Source organism: Protopterus annectens, chromosome 7.part0 (genome assembly GCF_019279795.1).
Source record: "Protopterus annectens isolate FY-2018-M chromosome 7.part0, PAN1.0, whole genome shotgun sequence".
Taxonomy (NCBI): Eukaryota; Metazoa; Chordata; order Ceratodontiformes; family Protopteridae; genus Protopterus; species Protopterus annectens.
This window is the reverse complement of record NC_056739.1, coordinates 957,087,306-957,106,946: the sequence shown is the minus strand read 5'-3', so window position 1 is coordinate 957,106,946 and position 19,641 is coordinate 957,087,306. Positions and strand designations below refer to the sequence as shown.

The 19,641-nt window shown below is 41.9% G+C and overlaps 1 protein-coding gene across 1 annotated transcript in view; it reads right to left on the bottom strand.

Moving 5' to 3' along the window:
- Positions 1-19,641, bottom strand: part of CFAP20DC (CFAP20 domain containing) — a 2,639,303-nt gene that overhangs the window by 215,545 nt on the left and 2,404,117 nt on the right. The window contains exon 15 of the mRNA XM_044076355.1: positions 17,418-17,479. Within this exon, the coding sequence (XP_043932290.1) occupies positions 17,418-17,479 (62 nt within the window). The remainder of the gene's footprint in view (positions 1-17,417; positions 17,480-19,641) is intronic.

Sequence of the window (19,641 nt, the reverse complement as noted above, 5' to 3'; positions counted from 1 at the left end):
TAGCCTTAAGGGCTGTGACTGTTCGGCACACTGGCTTTGTGAGCTATGTGTTGCACGTGTTTTGTTTTGGGGTAGCGGTTGCTTGGGTGTCTGCTTTAGAGGTCTCTGCTGCTTAGGCAGATTTTTAGTTAGAGCCTCTGAGTATGTTTTTGTGTGTTTATGTGTTTGGTTTGCTGTCGTGGTAGGTCTAAGTGAGACTGGAATTGTAGTGAGTGTGGGTTCCTTTTCCTCCTGACTGGTTACGCCAGTACTGAGTTGAGAGAGCTTAGCCTCTAGTTTGTCTATATGGTTGCATCTCTCACATGTGTTGGAATTTGTTGGTAGGAGGAGAGGGTTGTCTGTGTACGAGGCAGTTGTAATATTGCCTCAAGATTCCCAGATTCACCAGCTGGACCGGAGAGGAGATTGACAACTGACCTTTGGACATGTTAGAATAGTATTGGGAATTCCTTTATAATTGAAAAAAAAGGGCCAATGGGGAACAAGGTACTCAAGGGGAGTTTGTGAGGGTGTAGTGCTTTTAATTTTTTAGTGCCGACTTATATAATTGCTTTAGTGAGCAAGTGCCAGGTAACTTAAATGCAATGTGCTACAGGTAACTTAAATGCAAAAATGACAAACAGTAACTTTCATTCAAGTGAAACAAGGAAATAAGTACAGTAAGCAATGCAGATATCACTAGGGATCCACAGAAGCACTGAAAAGCCGTGTTTTAGGTGGAATTAGTGTTTCAGGGAAATAACAAGCATACAAACAAAGCTAGATTCAGCAGGCCTGGATCTAGTCTATGCTACAGCAAACAAGGTGTACCACTTTCAGTAAGAAACAGTTCAAATATACAGGCACTATAAGCCTTTAACCAGAAATTCCCAGCTCAGAAGGGCAGAGTCCAGCCTCTCCTCCCACAAGAGTGCAGACCATGAACCTTCTTAATGTAAAATAACTGGCCTGATGCCCAAGTGCTTAAACCAGAACTAATACACTTTTAGAATAACAGACACTGAGCCCTCAATCAGCAGTTCCCAACTTAGAAGGATGTAAGCTACCTGTCCTGCCACCACAGTGCAGGACACAAACGTTCCTAATGTAAAACAACTGGTCTGAAGCCCAAGTGCTTAATCCAAAAGAATTAGAATGATAGCTACACTTTAATCAAGTTACTACCAAGCAGTAATAAATACAACTGAATACTTTAAAGAATGCCTGGATTAGTGCTCAAGTTATACAAACAAAGCTAGATTCAGCAGGCCTGGATCTAGTCTATGCTACAGCAAACAAGGTGTACCAATTTCAGTAAGAAGCAGTTCAAACATGCAGGCACTATAAGCCTTTAACCAGAAATTCCCAGCTCAGAAGGGCAGAGTCCAGCCTCTCCTCCCACAAGAGTGCAGACCACAAACCCTCTTAATGTAAAATAACTGGCCTGAAGCCCAAGTGCTTAAACCAGAATTAATACACTTTTAGAATAACATACACTGAGCCCTCAATCAGCAGTTCCCAACTTAGAAGGATATAAGCTACCTGTCCTGCCACTACAGTGCAGACCACAAACCTTCTTAATGTAAAACAACTGGTCTGAAGCCCAAGTGCTTAAACTAAAAGGCTTAGAATGAGTTACACCAAGCAGTAATAAATACAACTGAGTACTTTTAAGATGACGCAAAAGCAAAATAAAGTAGGATAGAAGTACTTGGATAGAAGTAAGTTTCTCTGTTCACCCGTGAGACAGGGGAGCTTTGAGCAGCCTATCTGTCCCTGGAGGAGTGGTTCCAGCCCAGAAGTTAGTATTTTATTGGCCATTTTGGGCTAATTTCTATCTCTTTCATTTCCCTACTATAAAAACTGTGTTTGCAAGGTTTTGCGCACCGGGCAGTGCTGGTTAGCTACTGTTAAATTATTCCCGGCTCCACTAAGTCTCCTCTTCAGTTTTTCCCTTGAAACTAGTCTAACTCTCAACCTTAGCACTCAAAAAGTAACTTAAAGCCCAGCACTTGCTCAGACCTAATAGCTAGCACTAATATACCCTGACACTGATTGCCCAGCAGGGCAAGGCTCTTTATTCACCCCTCACAAACCAAGCGACTAAGCAGCTCACCCTACTATTCAGGCATGACCAAAGAGCAACTTTAGGTGCAGTCTCCAGTCCAGCTGGTGAATCTGGGTATCCTGAGGCAATATTACAACTGCCTCATGTACAAAGACAACTCTCTCCTCCTACCACAAAACACTAACATATGCGAGAGATGCAATTATACAGCCAAACTGGAAGCTAAGCTGTCTCCACCCAAGACTGGAACAGACAGTCAAGAGAAGAAGGTTAACACTTGCACCACACCTCCAGCCGCATACAGACCTCCTAAAACAGCACTGGCAAAAAATACACATAAATACACAAAATCATACTCGGAGACTCTAAATAAAAACCTGCAAAAGCATCAGAGACCTCCAAAGCAGACACCCAAACAACCTGCACTTCCCGTCACAAACCAGACAACACATAAATCACAAAATCAGTGTGCCGCACAATCACAGCCCTTAAGGCAAAATAACATACCTAACACACTAGTAATAGGTGACTCTATAGTCAGGCACACTGATGTCCCACTCACTAGGCTGGACAAGCAGAAAGTTACTGTTAGCTGCCTGTCGGGAGCCAGAATCCGCCACATAACACAAGCACTCAGGTCACTCTAGAACAAGTACAAATATGACTCTGTCATTGTCCATGTTGGTGTGAATGACCTGAGACATACCTCCCTGGACTACATGAAAAGAGACATGGAAGAGCTCTCTGATCATGCGGCTCAGGCTGGTATGACCCTGACCCTGAGTAGCATTCTGCCCTCACCAAAAATGATACCTCAGTATAAAGAAAAAATGATCAATTTAAACAACTGGCTAAGCTTCTGGTGTCATTCAAAGGGGATCCAGTGTCTGTCAGCCTGGGACAACATGCTCAAAAACCCGAGTTGCATTGCAAGAGATGGCTTGCACCTGTCACCCCAGGCTTTCGAATACTGGCCAAGGCCCTTGCTGCCCCCATAGTGCCTTTTTTAGGCAAGGCCAAAAAGTCAAACCCACCTCCATAAACAGCACAATTAACAAAAAACTGAGGGTTATGCTACTCAATGCCAGGAGTTTAAATCTCAAAATGCACATGCTCAAAATACTCCTCAGTATGGAGAACATCGACATCTGTGCAGTAGGCTCCAGGGAGCACCACAGCAATAACGGGCTACAACTTATACCACACATTTAGGCCACAAAACATGGATCAAAACACTGGAAAACATGAAGGACATACCGAACACCCTGGTATTGGGCGATTTTAATTACCCTACCATTCACTGGGAAAACTACTCGAGTCCAAATTCCCAGGCCCAGCGCTTCCTGGAATTCATCAACTCAAATTCCCTGGATCAGTTGGAAAACATATTGGACCTGGTCATCACCAACATGGGCAACAGGTGTTCCACACCGGAGGTCAACCCGTCACTGGTTAGATCAGACCATAAACTAATCACTCTGGATGTCCACACCCCACCACCACCCCCAACTTAGGAAATCACAGTAAAAAACTTTTCTAAAGCAAACTTCACCTTACTTAAGACAGAGGTGGTAAGTTTCACAGCCCCCACTCTAAGGGATAATGCTGCCCAAGATGCAGAAACCTTTACAAATGCACTCTATGAGCACCTACAAGGAATCATGGATCGTGCCATCTCTAGCAAAACCAAGACTCACTCCCCTAAGAGAAGGAAACCAGTTTGGTGGACTCCTGCAATAAACTAGTTCAGAAAAAAGCAAATCCCAAGAAGGAAAGACATCCCAGATCATTGTCAGTAAGAAACTAAGGTCCCTCATGAAATCATTCAAGGTTAACTTCGAAAGAAAAATAGCCAAGGATTCAAAAGATAACCACAAAGCCTTCTTTAGCTATGTTAAGAACCTAAGTGGCAACTCGCAGATATGCACTGAAGTAGTGCAAAATAGCACAAAATATACTGAGCCTACTGATACTGCCAACATCCTGGCAGATAGATTCAGTGCAAACTTCACCCCCCCTCACCTCCAAATGGGCCCACAACAATACCGGAAAAGTGTAGTGTCCCAAAAATCACAGACGCATAGGTGAAAACAGCCCTTTCAAAAGCCAAAAACACAGCGTCAATGGAATCAGATAGTGTCCCAGGCTGCGTCTTACACAAACTACAGAACAAACTAACCCCCCACCTAACCACGCTGTTCAACCTCAGCCACTCCACAGGCTATGTGCCCATAGAATGGTGCACAGCAACAGTTATTCCTTTCCACAAAGGAGGGGCCACAACTGACCCTGGTAACTATTGCCCCATAAGCCTGACTAGCCTGGTCTGCAAGGCTATGGAGCGCATCATCATGGAACTCATTAACAAAGACAATGGGAACCTCCAAACACTTGACCCGACCCAGTTCGGCTTTGTTAAGGGCAGATCATGCCTACTAAACCTGGTTGACTTCTCCGAGACAGTCACCAAGGCCATAGACAAGGGAAGGATGGTTCACACAGCCTACCTTGACCTCGCCAAGGCTTTTGACACCATTCCCCACACGGGTATTACAGAAAAACTCACCAGCCTGAACATAAACCCCTACATCACGAGATGGGTTGCCAACTGGCTTACAGACAGAACTCACACGGTAACAATAGCGGGCTCCAGGTCCGACTCTAAACCTGTCACAAGTGGTGTCCCGCAAGGCTTGGTCCTGGGACCCCCACTGTTTGGCATATACTTCTCAGAAGTACAGGCAAACAAACCAAGTTTGCTGATGACTGCAAACTGGGAGCCATAATTGACTCTCCGGCTGACACGAACATCCTCCAAAAGGGTTTTACTGAGACAGACACCTGGTGTCAAAGTCATGGCCTCAAGCTAAATGTCAAAAAATGCATAGTCATCCAATTTGGGAAAAACAAAACACCTACGAATTACAACATAGGTGGCAGCCCCCTTAATACAAAAGAGGTAATAAGAGATCTGGGGACCCAGGTAGATAGTAATCTCTCCTTTGACAATCATATTGCCAAAGTAGTTAGGAAATCCTTCTATGTGGCACATCTAATCACTAAAGGGTTCACATCTAGTAATAAAGAGGTTATAGTGCCCCTCTACTCATCACTCTTTAGACCCATCATAGAGTACAATGCCCCATTTGGGATGTACCTCACAAGACACTTCCAACAGCTGGAAAGACCACAAAAGTACCTCACCAAGAGGATTACTGGCCTCAAACATATGTCCTATGCAGCCCAACTGAAAAAACTCCGGCTGTACTCAGTGGCATATCGCTTACTCCGAGGTCATCTCTGCCTGACTTACAAAGCCATGTCCAACTCAGAATTGATGGACATGCTCCACCTAAAGAAATCCAAGTCACTGCGAGCTACGTGCTCTAGTGAGCTAAACCTCACCACAACAATAAATAGAACATGCTGGAGGGATAGATTCCTGTTACAGAGACTCCCCATGCTTTAGAACAACATTTCAAATTACATCAGGCAGAGCCCCTCACTAACACTCTTCAAGACAAACCTTGACGAGTGGATGGGTAACAGAAAATACACCCCTGGGATCACTTCATTGGCTCTGCTTGACAGAGGATCAGTTAATTCATCAATGGGGTGGCGAAAGCCGACACACTCTGGCTAGGTTTATAAATGCCCTCGGGCAGATAGCCTAGTGCCTACCTATGAACCTATAATAGGGAACCAATATTCTGTATGATTATTATTCTCCTTAAAGGTCTGCATCTAAAATCCCAGTCTTTTCTTGTTTCTTGAGCTTCCCCACTGTTTCATCATCATACCGTTTCACTTTGAATTATGGTTTTCTGCTTGTGCTATGTATAGAACCCTTAACTGTGTTGCTCTGAAATACCCCTTCAAATCGGGTAATCCCAATCCACCTTGCTCTACTGGAAGAATCAGCATATCCCACTTGACTCTTGCCATCTTCCCCTCCCAGATAAAATCCTTCAGCTCTTTATTAATTGCTATCCACAACTTCTCCTCTGGTTGATAAAATATGCCTGACCCGTGTATAAGACTAAAGGGACTAAAAACATTTTAACTGCTTGCATCTTACTATCAATCTCCATACAACATAGCTTCTATTTCCTCAGTTGTTGTATTATCTTTTGTTTAGTCTCTTCCCACATATCCTTAGCTGCCACACCAGAACCATTTTAATCCATATTCCTAAATACCTAATTTTATCATGTCACCATAAATATGGATACTGCTGAAGAAGTTCATGTGTGGGTACATACGTTACCTCTATTAACCTTTTTTTTAGCTTCATTAATTTCATATGCCAAAAAGATCTGAAACTCTCTCAAAATTTTCCACAACACTGTAATGCTCCTTTCAGGTTTTGTCAGGTATAAAATATTTGCAAACAGAGCCAGCTTTTCTTGGCTACCGTACCAATTATATCCTTGAATTTCTGAGTCCCTTATTTTCTTTGCCAATGGTTCTAAATATAATGCAAATAACAAAGGGGAGAGAGGACACTCATGCCTGGTTCCTCTGCTCAAGCAGAACTTATCAGAAAGAACCCCACCCACTGTAATTTTTGCCTCCAATCCCTCATATATCCTCCTAATCAACCTTATCATTTTATTAGGGAATGCAAATGCTTCCATTGCTCTTCTCATAAAGTTCCAGCTTACTCTGTAAAATGCTTTTTCTACATCAAGACCCACCAATAACAATGGTATTTTCTTACATTCTTCTTCCCCCTGAATCATCAATGTTCTATTAATGTTATGAAATGTTTGCCTCCCCTCCACAAAAGCACATTGATCCATATCTATCAATTTTGGCATCACTTTGGCATTCTTTTATCCATTATAGACATAACACTTCATAATCATGGTTTAGTATTGAAATGGGCCTGTATGAAGCTGGATCTGATTGTTCTTTGCAACCTTTAGGTATTGCAGCTACCACCGCTTTCTTCCAGAATGTTGGTATTTCTCCTTCTCTTAAAATATTGTTAAACAAAACCTTCCAGATCTTTATCAGTTTTTTTCCCTCCTAGCTTCCAAACTTCCACAGGAATATCATGTATTCCCTGGGACTTTCCTGCAGCCTGGTTAGACATCACCATTTTTATCTCATCTGAGTCTCATCTACCTCTAACCTTGGCATATTTAATTCTTCCAGAAACATTTCCATTTGTACCTTTTCTTGATTTCCATATTTCTCTGTTTTATACAGACTTTCATAGAATTTCTGAAATATTTCTAATACTTCTATAGGATCTCTTGTTATCTTTCTTGTTGTTGGCTCCCTAAGCTTGGTGACATCCCTTTCTACTTTCTGTTCCCTACGTTGTTGTGCTAAAAGTTTTTGTGGTCTAGAGTTATCAAAAACAGCAATCTTTCTAAACTCATGCACATTATTGAGGTAATCCCTTATTTTGTGTTTAGCATTCTGCACTTGCTCCTCTTCTTGTTCTGTGGGATTCCCTCTATTTTGTAATACTTTAACATTTATCAGTCTCTCTAAATAATTCTTGTTACTTTTTAACCATATTTCCTTTTACTTCCATCTTATTTTTAAACTCCACTTTAATTTTATCCCACTTCCTAGCTATATTTTCAAAATAAATTTCTATATTCTCTAATAGCTCCTGAATATTTTCAAATACCCATTCTTTAAATTCCTCTCAACAGATAATGTCAGTGTCTCATTTTTATTTCATTACCCTGTGTTTTTATTTTATTTATTATTGGAGCATGATCTGAAATAGTTATTGGGTGCATATCAAGTCCTTCAATTAAATGCACATGTTCCTGTAAAATATAAATCCTGTCTAGCCTAGCCCAGTTTTTGTATGTTGGAGAATAATAGATAAATTCACTCCAAACTCCTAGCACTGAATTTACATCTTCCATGGCAAATATTTTCAAAAAATTCTTCAAAAGTCTCACATCCTTTGTTATATTTTCCCTTCTGGGCCCCCCAGACAAATCTTCACTGTTGCAGGTCAAATTAAAGTCCCCACCTATAGGTAATATGGGTTCCTATAAGTTTGTCGAAACTTCAGCAGTTCGAACACCATATGTTTGAACTGTGAAGTTGAAAAACTGATTATCGCAAAGCCGTGGAACACTGAATTTCTTCCCAGGGAAAGAATTTTGTGGGCCGTTTCTGTGGCTTCACTACTGTCAGCACTGTGGTGGAAAGTTACTGGTCGGGTTCAGGTAAGTGTGCGACTGCATGGACATTAGGGTTAAGGCATGGGTTAGGTGAGTTAGGGCGTGGGTGAGGTGGGTGTGCGATAGTGACAGACCTTAGGGTTAGGGTGGGATAGGTGAGTTAGGGTGCGGGTCAGGAGAGTGTGTGATAGTGAAGGACCTTAGGGTTATGGCTTGGGTTAAGGTAAGTGGATAGATAGTAGTGTATGTACAGTTTAGTGTAGGGTTAGATGTAGAATTTTAAGTGTATGTGTGTGGATTGCTGTTTTTTTGGTGTGCTTGTGTTGTGTGTGTGTTTCTTGGAACAGCAATTTTTTTCCCTGGGAAAAAAATTGCTGTTCTAGGCCTTCAGTGGTTTTGCACTTCGAGGTTAGAAGTTCGAACATATGGTGTTTGAACTTCTGTCGTTTCGTCAAAGTGGTATAGACCCAGTAATATTCCTTGCTGAAGTCTGATTATTTCTCCCAGAATTTTCTTAAGCTCCATTATAGCAGTTTTTGCTGGAATATAAATACTTGCCAGTGTAATCCTCCTAACTTGTAAGTGGCCCCTTAGTACTACAAATCTACCATTATTATCTTATTTATCCTCTTCTAACGCTACTGGAGTTCCTCTTGCAATTAATATAAGTACTCCTCTTTTCCTTTGCCCCAGGTATTCTGTCGAATAACCATCCTGAAAACTTTTCTTTATCAAATTCACATATTCAGTTCTTTCTAAGTGTCTCACATGTTGCATAACATTGCATTCTTTTTAAATATAGTTTGCTACTCTCTTTTTTTTTTGTATGTATCTGTGCGACTACTCATGTTTAAACACATTGAAGAAAGCATAATTTTCTTCAAAAGTTTATTCCCAACCTTTATGTATAACAGCTTTTTTGTTAAATGCTCAGTTCCAGCTTTTGTTTTACACGCATATACTGTTTTTATACAGTTTCTTGCCATCTCCATTTGAGCCTGTAATATCTTACAAAACTTTTTGTTTCATTGAAAGCCCCATAAAAAAACATATCCCCAATACCCTTTAAAATCTATTAACACACAAAACTATGTACATCTTCAAATATAAATTTTATCCTCCTAATAGGAACAAATGTTCCAAACTAACAGCCACACATACAGACTTGAGATAGCCTAAAAAGGTTATCCACGCTAAGACACATGGTACAGACTGTGCTGCTACTAAGTGCTGTCCTGCTTTGCCTTGTCTTTATAGGTGTCTCAGCTGGGAAAACACTTGAATGCTTTCAGAAAACATTTTCTTCAAGCCATTCTGCTTTATCAGATTGTCTACTAGAGGCATGAGAATTAGACACAAAACTACCAAGTTTACTAGAAAAAAAGTCTTTATCCCAACAAAATGTAGTATTATGTATTGTTTAATTTTTAATTTTCAGTTGCTTTTTCCACTTGACACACAAACCTGAAGAAGTTCTAATAGATAAAAGCGATCCATGTTAAAAATGTAAAAATAAAAATAAAAGTCCAATAAAAATGTTTCTGAATGTTGGTAGAAAACATTTCTAAGGAATTTTGAAAATTTATGTTAACCTTTTCTTTTTTGATACTACACTGAAATGCTTTCAGAAAGTTTTAGCAATTATTAATGTATAATTTTTAATTTAACTTTTAATTTAGTTTAACATATCTTGGAATCACAGACTTTGAAGTAGGGCAGCACTGTATCAAATATTACACTGGTGTATGGAGGAAGTGGTATTTAGCAAGTAAACATGCTAATTGACTTTTACAACACAGCAACACTAGTAAGCCACTCCCATGCTTTTAAAAATGCTTTTAAATAGGTATATAAATGGAATGGTAAATTTATATACTTTTATTCTGTTTTTTCAACTAGTATTTAGATCACTTGTTTGTGTGTTTTCAATAAAGAAGATTTGACTTGAACCAGCTTATGCTTCCCTACTTTCATTAGTGGAGTTACACAACAGAAAGTTTTAAAAAGAGTGTTTCTACCACCTGTTTTATTTTGAATTTTCTTTTTTATTTTTTATTAGGTGCCTGAATTCTAGGGAATTTTAGATCTTCCACACAGAGAAGATCTAATATTAATATTCTTTCATTTACTTGCTTTCTCTTAAAATGTGTTACTAGATTAAGCTAAGAGCCTTAACCCAGTCATTTCTTTATGCAAGAATGAGAAAAAGCACACTGATTTTTCTTTTGTTATGACCTTTTAACCAGCTTTTTCTTCCTTTCTTTCTTTCTTTTTTTACATTGCATTGCCTAAATTTCTTAAAACTGAGAAAAAAAAAAAACAGGAGTACATATTTACATTAATATCCCCATCACATTTAAAAATAACTAAGAAAACTTTACTTTATAGCATGCAAAGAAAATCATACACTATTAAAATAGTACCATTAAGAAAAAAAATTGTTTTATATATAGTTAACTTTCTCCCTCTCCTCCCCATTTCCTGAGTATTTTTCCAAACATTAATGACTTTAAGTATGGCACATGGTTAACAGTAAACTAGAAGTTTAACTAAGTCCAAGGAGGTCCAATATTTTGCAATTTTTTTTGGTTTTGTCATGTTTTACAAATATAACTATTGCCTTGTAATCCCACATTTGTCAATTTCCAAGTTACTGGTTTTATTCTTGTTCATCTTCATCTCGGAAATCTTGTCTTTACTTAATTTCCAACATACTCTCAATTCTTCTAGTTGACTCTTGTGATTTGCCCTTCTCTGAAGCATTTTCTGTTGAAATACTGAAAAGATTTCACTGGCACAGTCTCTCTATGGTCCCCACTACAGAAGAACAAGTAGCAGAATCTTTCGCCGTCTCACAGCTCACCCTTTGCTGGACAAACTTTTGTATTTCTTCCTTATGTACTTCATCAAAAAATGATTTGTCCATCCAGGGAAAAATATTTTGAAGATAGTTGGGTACTGCAGTTTGAATCTCATACCTGCTTCGTTACATTCCCTGAATAATGGAATAAATTTACTCTCACAATGGGTAGTCATTCTCCACAAACAAGAAAAATCCCAGGCACTCAAGGCTGCAGGCAATAAATATGAAACTCCAATGTATACCCAATAAAGGAATCCAAATGGCGCAGTTATGTCAAAAGTTTAATAGTAAGCACTTTTGCGGTTCACCTGACCACTTCTTCAGACTATAAAAAATGCAGTATAGCAACATGTTTAAATAATAGAATATAACCAATCACAAATAATTAATTATCCACTCATTAAAAGCTTTAAAGCAATATGGACAGGATGATGTGGAGATTCATTCAGACCCAAATACCTCCATGCCTTTTTTTCTGCCCCATCTCTCCTTCCCCGATCCATGCTTCGGCTTCGGGGCTCTTGGATCCGAGGATTTTCAGAGCTGGTAGCTCGGCACAGATGGTTTCTCCAACCTCGACTCCGGCTGTTACCTTGAGTTCCTCAGATCCGATTTGTTCGGATCTGAGTGACTCTCAGAGCCGCGGACAGGGAGTCGGACCCGAGGGAATGGATTCTTTGGCTCCGACCTTTTTGGATCCGACCTGTTCCCATGGACCTCAGGCTACCCTTGCTTCTGCTCCGGTCCCTGCTTCGGATCCGGGGAGGGCATCTTCCTTGCTGGGTGCTAAGGAGGTCCACTCTCCCTTGGCCTTTGAAGTGGTGGAGAGGGTTTTCACCCAGGGATTGGGACCCCAGCCCATCCCCTCGGATTCCACCCATGCCGCCCTGGATTTGGTGACGACTCCCTTCATCCTATCTCAGGGACAGCACGTGCCAGAGGATCCCTGGGTTAATTTCCCTGAGGAAACCCTTGCGGCTCATGAATCCCCTTCTGAGAGTCCCACTGAAGAGGGTCACCATAAGTGCAAGTACAAAAGGAGGCACTTGGACTCCCCCCTAGTCCCTCACTATGGACACTAACTTAGATGAAGGAGAAGGTTCCCCCAGGTCACCTCCCAAAGATGTCTCCTTCAGAGAAATCATGGAGATCCTCCACCAGAGGGGAAGTTGGTCAGCCCCAAAACCTTCTGGGGATGAGTCAGTGTTCCTGGAGGCCTTTGGCATGGGCCCATCTACTTCCTCTGTGTCCCCGCCAATGGACCCCTTGGTGGACCTTATCACCACGTGGACATGGAAGGATCCTGACACTGTAGAGCCCATCCCCAAATGCCCTGAAAAAATTTTATCTCCCCCTTCCGACAGACAACCTTGGTCAAAAGGAGCCCCAGTTGACACTATGTTGGTTACAGCGGCCACAAAGAAGGAACTAGCACAGGAGAGTTCCTCAGTCCACCCTCCAGACAAGGAGTCCAGGTTGGTGGATAGGTGTGGGAAGCGCATCTATTCCTCAGCGACCTTTTCAATCCATGTGCTGAATTATTTGGCACATGTGATCTGGCTTCAGCAAGACCTCGCTTTGGAATTCGCTGAGTCGGCCCCAGTGTCTTTATCACCGCAGGACAGACAGATGTTCTCTGCAAAAATGTCTACTCTGAAGTCAGTCTCAAACACGTCAATGTGGCTCCTCTCCCATGCCATGGAAGGAGCAGCCAGGGCAGCTGGGACAGGCATAGCCATGGGGCGCCATGCCTGGCTCAAGTTGTGTCAGTTTGCAGACCCTTTCAAGGCATCGTTTATCAACACTCCCTATGACGGTTCTTCCCTTTTTGGGAAGACAGTACTTGACACACTTGTCCAGAGCGAAAAGGACGGGAAGACTTTGTCTGCCGTAGGGATCCACTTCTCTAACCCTCAGCGGTCCTTCTCTAGGAATCAAAGAGGGCAGAAGAAGATGTGGTTAAAAAATCTCAGTTTTCCCGGGATTCTCAGGACAACTATTCCCCCAGAGGCAGAGGGGGACAGGATCAATGCCGACCCAGAGGTAGAGGGGGTCCCAGGAATTTTGGGTCTAGGAAACCTTTTTCTGATAGACCTCGTCAGCAGCCCTGAGAGGTTGCCCAACTGTCCAAATCTGGAGGCAGTCAGGGGAAGACTGTCCTTACACCCAGTGGCATGGAAGTCCATTACGACAGATCACTAGGTGTTACAGATAATATCCAGAAGTTACACTATCCCATTTGTTGCCCCTCCAAGTATTCCAAAACACCTCCTGGATATTCCACCCACTCACAGGAGGCCGCAGCTCTAGAGGTTTCAAAGCTGTTTCTCAAATGAGCCATCGAACAGGTCACTCCCGATCAGTCTGGATCAGGCATCTACTCAAGGTTATTTCTGGTGCCAAAAAAGACTGGGGACCTCAGGCCCATTCTCGACCTGTCAACATTAAACCTGTCTGTAGCCAAACAGAAATTCCGGAGGGTCACCCTACAGTCCATTCTACCTTATCTCTGAGAGTGCAACTGGATGTGCTCGTTAGACCTCCAGGATGCTTACTACCATGTCAAAATACACAGAAGCTCCAGGAAGTTTCTGCGCTTCTGGCTGGGAGCCAGTCATTTTCAGTTTAGAGCCCTACCATTTGGTCTCACCACAGCCCCCAGCATGTTCACCAAGGTAATGGCAGTTGTAGTGGCTCACCTGAGGCTTCAGGGTATTCAGGTGTTTCCATACCTGGACGACTGGCTCTTCGCTGTGCCCAACAAGTATCACCTGTGTCTGCCTGAAATTACTTCATTCGGTTGGCAGATCTACTGGGAATTACAGTCAATGTTCAGAAATCCCATTTGCAACCAGTACAAGTTCTAGAATTCACTGGAGCGCGGCTAGAGACTTTGCAGATGAAGGTATTCTTAACTCCAGACAGGTTCTCACACCTCAGGTGCCATACAGCTCAGATAGCAAACTCCAAGTCTCCAAAGGCGAGCGAGGTTCTCCGGGCTCTGGGCTCCATGGCTGCCACCATATCGATTCTCCCTTGTGCACGCCTTCATATGCGGATTCTTCAATGGACTCTTGGCTGTTCAATGGTCTTGCCTAGACCTGCCCATGGAATTTCCAATCAAGATCAGTCACGCCTGCAGGACATCTCTTCTTTGGTGGTTAAGTTAATCAGAGATATCAGAAGGACCCCCCCTTTGCGTCATCTCCAATCCAAGCCACAGTGACCACGGACGCCTCCCAACTCGGGTGGGGGGGACAACTGTTTGGGAAGGACAGTCCAAGGCACATGGTCCCAGTCAGAGACCAAGTTGCACATAAATATTCTAGAGATGAGGGCAGTGCTTTTAGCGTTGGAAGCCTTTCACACTGTCCTTCCTCTCGGATTGATTGCAATTCAGTTAGACAAAATGTCGGTTGTCTGGTATATCAACAAGCAGGGGGGAACCAGATCCTACCCCCTATGTCACGAGGACATGAGAGTGTGGAAATGGGCGATCTCCACCAGTCGGTTTCTGATAGCAACGCACATCCCGGGGTGCTCCAACGTTTTAGCGGACAGATTGAGTCAGGCTATTCTGATGCCATACGAGTGGTCTCTGAAACAGTCAGTAGCAGAGAAGATCTTTCTTGCATGGGGTCAGCCTTGCTGGGATCTCTTTGCATCTCCTTCCAACGCGAAGTGCAACGAGTTCTTCGCTCTGATTCCCTCACCAGGGGAAATCCCCAGGGACGCTCTAGTCCATGCTTGGCCCCCCGGGCTTCTGTATGCTTATCCACCATTGCCACTTATTCTGAAGTTTCTTCAGAAAGCTTGCCGACTGCAGTGCAAAGTTATCCTCATTGTCCCATTCTGGCCTCATCAGGTTTGGTTCCCATTCCTTTGGTCTCATCTCTTAGCTCCCCCATGGGTTCTGGATCCCTGCCCGGATCTAATCTCCCATCCATTGGGGGCCTGTCCACCCGATCTGGGCAGCCTCAAGCTGACAGCCTGGTTGCTTCAGTTCTGTTGATTGCCAGGACTCCCGGCCTTTCATCCCCAGTAAAATCCATTCTGATGGCTTCTCTTAAAGATTCCACTAGGAAACTTTATCACAGTAAATGGAAGCGCTTTTCCATTTGGGCCTCAGAGAGAAAACTAGATCCCTTTACAGCCCCTGTTCCAGCGATGTTGGATTTCCTGTCTGGCATTTTTCAGCAAGGAGCTAGTTCCTCCACAGTGAAAGTACAATTGGCAGCCATTTCCAATTTTCACGTTGGTGAAGACAACATTGCCTTAGCCTCCTCTAGGCTGTGTAAGGCTTTTCTTAAAGGTACTTTTCTGTTACGTCCACCTGCCAAGGATTCAGTGCCTCCTTGGGACCATACTTTTGTTTTACAGGCATTGGTGGCTCCTCCTTTCGAACCTGCAGCTTCGGTGGATTTGAAATTTTTGTCCTGGGAGACCGCTTTCCTAGTCGCCATTACATCTGCTAGGAGGGTTTCTGAGCTTCAAGCTCTGTCTTCCATGCCTCCGTATTTGGTCTTCCACAAGGATAGTGTCTCTCTCCGTACTAATCCTTCCTTCTTACCCAAAGTGGCATCTGAAGCAAACATAAACCAGTCCATTAATCTGCCCGTTTTCTTTCCTAACTTCCAAAATAAAGGTGAATACAAACTTCATTTGTTAGATGTTCATAGACAGCTTCGTTTTTATCTTCATTGTTGCCTCACAGTAAGACATTGTCCTGTTCGATTCTGTGTGGAGACATGCGTGAATGGGCGTACCTTCGTTGAAGGTTGTGCGTCAGGGCCAGCAACTCGACACGTAAAAATCTACTGCCAATCATTAGCGGACCGGAGTTCCGCTGTGGCGACCCCTAACCGAGAAAAGCCGAAAGACACAACAACAACAACAAAAAGAAAGAAGTCTTTCTGCAAGACTGACCAATTGTTTGTTTCCTTTTTCAAAGCATTTCTGGGAAAAACTATTTCTAAAGTTTCTTTGGCCAGATGGATCACTCTTTGCATTTCACATGCCTACAAAGCAAAAGGTTTATCTCCTCCTGGTATTGTTAAGGCTCACTCTACCAGGTCCATGGCGACTTCTGCTGCCTTTTGGTCTAGGGTGCCTTTGGACGAGATTTGTGCAGCAGCGACCTGGGCCAATTCACATACCTTCATCTCCCATTACAAATTAGATCTGATTTCTAGGGGTAGAGCATTCTTTGGCTCTGCGGTGCTCAGGAATATCCTTCCATAAGGGCCTCCCAGGATTGGTGTAGCTGGGGACTCTGTCCCACAGGTTGCAGATAAAATGAAGTTAACTACTTCAAATAAAGAAGTTATGTACTCACCATAACGTTCCATCTGAGTAGTTATACTTCATTTTTCTGAAACATTCCCTCCCTCCGCCCCCCCGGACCTTGTCCTGTCTTTTCAGGTTTGGTTCATTGGGCTGAGTTGCTTATGTTTTTGGTTGCAGCAAACTTGATCTGAGGGAAGATAGGAGATTGTAGGGCATTATGGGTAAGGGGAGGAGCTTGGAGCTTGGAGCAGATGCTAGAAAAAAAGTTGCCGGCTCGGATCTGATACGGATCCGTATACCCACAGGTTGCAGAAAAATTAAGTATAACTACTCAGATGGAACGTTATGGTGAGTACATAACTTCTTTTTAACACAATATATCATGCTTTTGTGGGCAGAGATTTTGCTTAAAAGAAAGAAGCGTGACGCTGGGAAGTCATGTACTGAAACTGCAGGACAGATGTCAGCAAGAAGGAGTTTAGGAGGTACGTTTAAAAAGACAAATGTGGTGGTTAAATGCAAATGATATCAAAGAGGATAATAGTAAAGTGTGATTTTGAGGAGGTAACACCAGTGCTCCTCCCCAAAAAAAGAATGCAACTCACAACACCAGGTACATCAGCTTATCTCCTTTCAGTAAAATTGCATGGTTATAAATCAGATTATTTCTGAAGCACATCACTGTTCCAGCATTATGATTTTTAGTTTTACAAATGTACTTTCATCTGGACGATGTTTAATAAGCAGCTATGTAATGAGAAATTAATATAATAATGTAATGTTTTTGCTTACATTATAAGCTTGTGGTAGTTGTAATATCCTATGAGAAATACTGCATAATGTGCATCAGCCACTAGTATCAGATTTAATGACAGCATCACAGTTATTTTACAAATGTGTGGAACTTATTTAAATGTGGCAAAACTATTGAAATTATGTGCAAACATGCTGTCATACTTGGCAAGATGTGAGCTGTAACCAAAAGCTGGAGACACACCAGCCTTATGATTCCACATGTTGTGAAACAATCAAACAGGTTTATTTTTTGTGATCTGTACTTTACCGTGGGTTGGAATGCAAGAGAGGCGCCATTTCCTTTTGGTAGTGATGTCCCTGGTTGGCAGGCTGTGAAAGACAAAGCAGAAAAGACAGTAAATGGCATTTCTTAGATTAGTTCAGTAGTTCTGTATGAGCTATAGTAGCACATTTTTGAAAGAACAAAGAATACATGTTGAAAACGGAGTCTTTTCTGCTCCCTCGTCTTTATCCTAACATTAGCTCTCTAGAATAGTATTATGTAGTCTGAAATTAAGCTAAATCTTTCCAAAGTGATGCAAACAATGAATTCCTAAAATAGAAATCATTTGCAGTACCTTTGCTTAAATTTTGACATGCTACTATAACTATTTATGAATGGGATAATCACACCCGAAAAGATTCTAAAGCTGTTTAAATAAAAGTGACAACTGTTTCATTATTATTTTGTCTTATGTGTATTAAAGACATTCTATTCTGCTTTTATGATGCATATATCCATACAATGAATGAAATAGGCAACCATATTCAACATGCTTTATCTTCAGCTGCAGCTTGTTTTTGTGTTCAAATGTTGGAAACAATGCAACTGTTAAGAAGACATTTTCCTCAAGTTCTGTGCATTAGTGAAGTAGCACTGAATAAAAACTAATTGTAATTCATTTTTTCATTACATAAACGCATATAAGGTTCATAAGAAAACAACAGTATGAGCCATGTGACACTGATAATATGTAGGTTCCTTTTAAGGAGTAGAAAAATACACATGGAAAAAAACATGAGCAAAAACTAATCTTCAGTTTTACCTTGATGCTTAATGCATTTTACCTATTAACAGTTTATGTACTTCGGAATACCAGCTGCTACAACTGTTATAGTGAGCATGCATAATTCTGTATGTAAACACTAGTAATGCAGTACAGGAGCACTAATGGCTACTTATGTATATCCAACTGCATGTTTTCCTGTCTCACTGTTCACTGCGCTTATTAGGAATTCTGGGAAGAGTGATAATGCAGTGGTGGATCTAGGAATTTCCAGAAAAGGAGGGGGGGGGGGCACAGTCAGGAATGTAGACCACTGAAGGGACTTATCTATCTTAGGAGGAGGAAATACATCCAGGAGCCCCTGGACAATGGTCCTATCAAAGTTAGACCTGTGCCCAGAAAAGGAATCCAGTTTGTAATGCTTTGTAAAGTATTCACAAAGATCCATGCATAGTATGCTTCTAGAGTCCACCCCTTTCCGGTATGACATCAAAAAAGACAAGGCTGTAGTGGAATGTGCCCTGATACTGCCTGTAACGGTTTGCCAAGGTGGGAATAACAAAAAACAACAGCTTAGGAGACTCACCTGGGCATTTTCTGCTTATACACAGGGTACCCCTTGATTGAATAGAAATAGCTGATTGGCTTTTCTAAAGGATTTTGTTCTCTCAAGATAGCATCTAAGCTGCCTATGCAGGCCCAGAGCATGTACAATCTGTTCTTTTTTTTTTTTTTTTGTACTGGATAGAAAGTAAAAACTTGATTCATAGTAAACTGTGAAAGTACTTTGGGTAAGAACAAGGAGGTTTGTCCTTAGATACCTTATCCCTATAGAAAATCATGAGAGCTTGCAACTCGTACTCTTATTTCAGATGTCAGGGCAGTGATGAGTACAGTTTTGCAAGTAAAGAACCCTAAATCACCTTGATGAGCACGTTCAAAAGGTGGTATCAATTTCTTTAGCAGATAGTTGACAGTCCAATGAGGAGCAACCTGCTTATGAAGAGGTATCAGGTACAAAGCTGGTTTCAGAAACTGCTTGACAAAATAGAAGAAAGAGGAGGATCCATGGTCAGACATACTGAAATGTCCACAAGATGAATCTTTATAGAGAAATAAGTGAGGCCAGGGGAAAATAACTCTCACAAAATATTTGAGCAGCAAAAGTGGCTCAAAAATCCTTGATGGGCCCGGGGTTATTGGCTAGGCACCAACTAGGAAATTGCTTCCACTTACCAACATAGAATTTTCTAGTAGCAGGCTTCCTTACCTCTTTTGTACCTGCTGCATGTCTTCATGAAATAAGTGCCCAAAAGGTATTAAAATTAAATCATCCAGGCAGTCAGTTGAAGTTCATTGATACTGGGTTGTGCCAAAACTCCCCTTATCTTGTGTGACTCAATCCAGCCTGTGAGGATGCTTGTGGAAATTGCTCTTTGCAAATTCCATAAGAATGGAGAACCAGTGTTGCCTGGGCCAAAAGGG